Source organism: Penaeus japonicus, unplaced genomic scaffold (assembly GCF_977035675.1).
Source record: "Penaeus japonicus unplaced genomic scaffold, GWHDUDI00000001_assembly GWHDUDI00000010, whole genome shotgun sequence".
NCBI classification, from domain to species: domain Eukaryota; kingdom Metazoa; phylum Arthropoda; class Malacostraca; order Decapoda; family Penaeidae; genus Penaeus; species Penaeus japonicus.
In genome coordinates this window covers 21,514,991-21,519,990 of record NW_028234412.1, presented here as the reverse complement: position 1 = coordinate 21,519,990, position 5,000 = coordinate 21,514,991, and the positions used below count along the sequence as shown (strand labels likewise).

General features: G+C 36.3%; 1 protein-coding gene and 1 long non-coding RNA gene across 3 annotated transcripts in view; one reads left to right on the top strand and one right to left on the bottom strand.

The window, feature by feature from the left end:
* LOC122261765 (uncharacterized) overlaps positions 1–1,492 on the top strand; it is a 4,628-nt gene extending 3,136 nt beyond the window's left edge. Inside the window, exon 2 of the long non-coding RNA XR_006223928.2 lies at positions 792–1,492. This is a non-coding gene — a long non-coding RNA (uncharacterized LOC122261765). The remainder of the gene's footprint in view (positions 1–791) is intronic.
* Positions 1–5,000, bottom strand: part of LOC122261763 (deoxyribodipyrimidine photo-lyase) — an 11,453-nt gene that overhangs the window by 337 nt on the left and 6,116 nt on the right. For both annotated transcript variants that reach the window (XM_043029569.2, XM_043029568.2), the window contains exons 3-11: positions 4,545–4,671; positions 4,237–4,362; positions 3,651–3,853; positions 3,295–3,453; positions 1,874–2,072; positions 1,315–1,507; positions 1,066–1,147; positions 533–692; positions 1–305 (exon numbers count right to left, since the gene is read on the bottom strand). The exon at positions 1–305 is cut by the window's left edge and continues 337 nt beyond it. In XM_043029569.2, the coding sequence (XP_042885503.2) occupies positions 139–305; positions 533–692; positions 1,066–1,147; positions 1,315–1,507; positions 1,874–2,072; positions 3,295–3,453; positions 3,651–3,853; positions 4,237–4,362; positions 4,545–4,671 (1,416 nt within the window). In that variant the 3' untranslated portion in view covers positions 1–138. The remainder of the gene's footprint in view (positions 306–532; positions 693–1,065; positions 1,148–1,314; positions 1,508–1,873; positions 2,073–3,294; positions 3,454–3,650; positions 3,854–4,236; positions 4,363–4,544; positions 4,672–5,000) is intronic.

Genomic DNA, 5,000 nt, shown 5'->3' with positions numbered 1-5,000 from the left:
ACATCTGGAACATTTATTCAAAAGTATACAGACATCTACTTCTTTGCATACAATACCAGAGTTTTTCTCAAAGAAAATTCTTGAGTTCATAGGTAACAGGTGAACACGAGTGGTGTAAGTCATAGCTTAGTCTCTCCTTTAGCTTGCTGGAATGTACTTGTGTCTTTTCCCACCATACCGTGCTACAAAGGCATCAATCTTGAACTTCCTCTTACAGCCATCATAGTTCATGTATCGAATCTTTCCAAACACTTGTCTCTCACCCCAACCCTGGTCATGAATACCACATATGGACCACATGCAACCTGCAAGTGAGAAAGAACAAGAATGATAGTTTAGACCTATAATGCAATTGTCTATTTAAACCTTATCAGTCAATAATGCACACTACTCCTATTAGGCACCATTTTCTACTGTGATTTTTTCCAATGCTTACACACTGAAGGCAGTATAGTTTTCAGCAGCATATAATGTAGAAATTATGACATAAAATGCAAGAAAAATAACATCAAGTATTAATGAATTCACTTACCAACATAGCCATTAGGATCTCTACCATCAAGGCTGTACTTGTCATTGAGATAAATTGCTGTTGCCAGGGAATCATCTGGACTTTTCATCCACTCCAGAATCTTCTTTGCCCAGTACATTCTCAAGAAGCCATGCATTTTACCCTCATTTACCAACTGTATCTGTTGATGTAAGTAGTACAAATTATATATAAAATTTATGAGCAGTATAGCTAATAAGGAAGGATAAAGAAAATCTAATCTTATCTTAACCCATTGCAGATGGGGCGCCTAATTACCTAACTGGTCATCAGGGCTGCGTGTACGCTTCAACTGTGAGCAGATCCTGATGTCACGTCATGTACACATTACCTCCCATCTTTTAGGTCTAATTGGTGACGACATGTATGTCATGACACCCTTCCACAATGGGCTAATGTGAATCAGCTTGTTGAGAAAAAGAGAGGGAAAAGAAAAAAAAATTCTTTACATCAGTCAAAATATTGATGCATTTTCAGAATTATTCATGAGACTTATAATTCACATCCAAACATACCTGAGCAGAATTCCACAGTTCATCATGTGTTTTTGCTTCTTCCAGTGTTTCCCTTGTGTAAACATAGGGGCGCTTGTCATTTCTAGAATAGTATAATAATAACAATTATAATCATACCAATAATGAGAAAAAGATACTCAGCACATATGTAAAGAAATATAATGAAACATTTAGTTATGACATTATAAACAGGATTTTTAAGCAGTTCAAAAATACACATGTTACCATTACTCATTTCTATATACTTGCCTGTGATCCTCTAAGGTTTTACGGGCCCATTCATATGCTCCATCAAGGTTATCATAATTTTTCTGGTAGAAGCAATAGTTGTCAGACAATTCTCTCCTTATCACAGCTTCTTCGACATAGGCTTCTACAGATTTGCTCAGTTGCTTACTGTATCTCTTAACTTCCAAGACACACCTCTGGGCTGATATTTGGCCTGTAAAAGAGCACCATACAATGTGTAATGTGCACTGTTATCGAATATGTGTCTCTGTCTTTGTGAAGCAAACTGACTGTATGAATCTGGAACAGTATTTTAAACAAATGAGATGTATATACACAAGTATGTGAAATAAAAGTTCATGGCTTTATACATCTGTGAATTAACTAAAAAATATCAATAGTTTCCATACAATACTCAAGGGTAAATGGATATTGTTATGTGCAAATTTACACATTCACATGAACCAGACATCAACTTAAGTAAAAATAAAATGCATAAAAACATTTGACTAAGAACTAACACTGCCATTAGCTATCACAGTATACAAAGAAAAAATATTACACAAATTAATCCACTAACCAAAGTGTATCCAAGGAGACAGGTTACTCAGTGCGTTTAATGTTGGATCGTTACGGCTGTCAGCGAATTTGCGAAGACGTTTCAGGCAAAATTCATTCAAAAGATCTAGACCTGCTCTTGTACCTGGAGTTGCCCAGTCCACTGGCTTCACTGTCTGGTCCACTTCTAGACTCTTCTCAGCCTCTACCCAGTCCACCCCCTGTAAATTATTCAAGGTTCTAGGTTGTGGTAATATGTAATATTGCATGCACCAACACAGTAACACATTTAAAGATATGAAATATAACAGAGCTAAAGTATAAAAGAACCTTTCTGCATAACCCATAATGAAATATAAGCTGTCTTTTCCATTGGCTCATATAGACAGGTAAAAGGGTGTCGTTGGTTTTCTGTTGCTACACTCTCCCCTGGGAAACATTGCCAAGCAATTGGCTTGGCCCCATTCCAAGGAATCAGGGTATGGTCACAGTTGGTTTTCTAATTTGGGGAATTATTCTACACCATTACCCATTATTTTAGTAATCATACCTTACAAGAACTAACCCGATTAACTGCACAAGTTTTCTATATATTTCAAATACTGGTTGGATAGCAAATATGTATGATAATAAGTAAAACAGGTTCACCCACCAAGTAACCCATGAAATTTGTTCAAGTGGTGGTAAGGGTTCATTTCTACAAATCTTATATCAATTGAATCTGTACAGATTACATATAAATTCTAATATGAGTACAATTCTTTATATTTCTTTTTATATGTATTTTTAAGATAAATATCATGTAATATTTCAAATTAATTCACTTGTATTTTGCACAGAGCTGGACATGATAATTGGCGGTAACACTTTCAAAACAAGTAAAATTAATGCCCCCATCGTGAGTGGGTTAAAAAAGTGAAGTTTAGGCAGACTTTAGTACGCTGTAGCTTGAGAACTAGCGCAATTGGAGACATAAGGATAAGCCAGATTTGTGGAGTAGATGCTTCGCCTGGGCTTAGTGCCATCAAGTGTTGACTCAATCTATGCTTGGTCTTTACCCACTGTGGTGCCCAGCCTCAGCAGTGACCGCCATGAGACAGTGGAATCTCACGAGCTTGGATGGGGCTCGATCTGCTGACCACAGGGATGTGAGGATGGTGCGCTACCACAGTACTATCCTGACAGTTATTGGACCCATAAAAACTCCCATACATGTATATAGTGAACTTGAGAGAAAACAGGCTCTATTGTCATGCCATGTATAGATGCCATCTGTCATTATTAGGTTAATGAAATGAGATTTTCTTTAGCATTTTTTTTTTTTTTTTTTTTGGGGGGGGGGGGGATATTCTTTAAATGACATTACCATTTTCATACTTAACCCCTAGACATAAAGTGTTGTATCAAAAATAAATCCAAAACAATTTAAAAAGGAAAACCTACCTCTGATTTGTACTTGCTTGAATAACAATGCTTAGCAACAGGTGGAAATTTTGTCAAGAACTTTGGCAGCTTATCATGAATTTTCTTTCTAATTGTTCTTGCTGAGTATTCTTGTTTATCTGAAGCTACCCAACATGGAACAATGTTATGGGCATCAACCTGGAAAAAATAATAATCCCACATTTTCCAAATTTTCACAGTAATAAATACATAAAAGAGAGAATAAAACAACAGAAAAATGGCCAAATTCATGAATGAAATACCCATTAAATGTTATACCATAAACAATTTATACTCAATGTATCCTTTCCAAACTATTACACACAGTAATAAATCATCCATCACAATCTAATTACCTTGCACATTGGAATATCCTTTGGTATAGCTTTCTTAACATCCTTGAGCCATTGCTGAGGAACACGCAAGGGTGAGAAATCAGTAACCAATCCTCCTATCTTGTGTTCCTTGATGAACGTGGGCAAAACCTCCTTTGCTTCACCAAGGAGGAGGTGGAATTCAATGTTCAGATCCTTACACTCTTTTTCCACCTCCTCGAGACCTGAAGAGGTTAAAAAAACTTAATGGCTGTGTACAAAAGTATTTTGCTGAAATTCTCAAATAGAGCTGATTGTGATTGATTGACATTAACCCACTCACGACGGGGGCATTCCAGCCTTGCATGTCACAATGCCGGGGCTTTCGAACGCTTAGGCCTAAATCAATTAAATGGCTGGCACCATATTGTGCCGCCCGGCCACCGGGCTTTTGAATGAGCGGTACAGTAGTGTACCACCTGTCCAGAGAGGGTTAATTGTCACCTACACCGAAAACCAATACAATTTTAATATTTAAACAGGATTAGAACTTACAATGAAAGAATACCATATTGCATATATATTTGAATAACAGAAATATGTCAAACATAAGCATTAACTACCTTACCTCTTAACATGAAGTGGAAATGGCGAATGGTTGCATCCAAAAACTTAGGAACCAGACAGAACACAACATGGAGTGACACTTTATTTTTCAAGGCCAGTCGCTGAGCAAACAATAACGCCCAGTTATCTGGAAAATGCAAAGACAATTTGATACAATTTGCTTTTAAGGCATTTATATTACTAATAATATCTCCTATATGATTTTCAACTAATATAAACAGAATCCAATATAATTTTTTCTACAAAAAGATTCTTATTATGTAACTCCTTATCATAACAAAATACATCACAAAAAATATATAGGCCTACCTTGTACTCTCTGGTCTCGAGACATCCAATATACAATCCCATCACAGTCATCAGGTACTTCTCCTTCTTTACTTATTACTTCTACACGTTTTTTATTGAACTTAAATTCAGTTACATCCTCAGCCTCCTGTTAAGAGAGAAAACAATACATTACAATCAACTTATTTTATATGGGAGTGGATAACAATCATAACTTCTGATATTATGTGTAACCATTATTCAATAAGTTAGGCAGTGCAAGGCTTATCTCATTCTATGTACTTAATGCATTTTGTTACTGTTTTTACTTCTAAAACATAATACAAATGATGGAAGTATAAAACAATATTCACACATTTACAACAGGACATATTATCGGCCACTCCCGTTTCCACTGGGAAGAAAACAAGCGCACGACACTTCATTTCGAGTGTTTTTCCTATGCATGGGGCCACACAGAACCTCTCAAGAGCATGC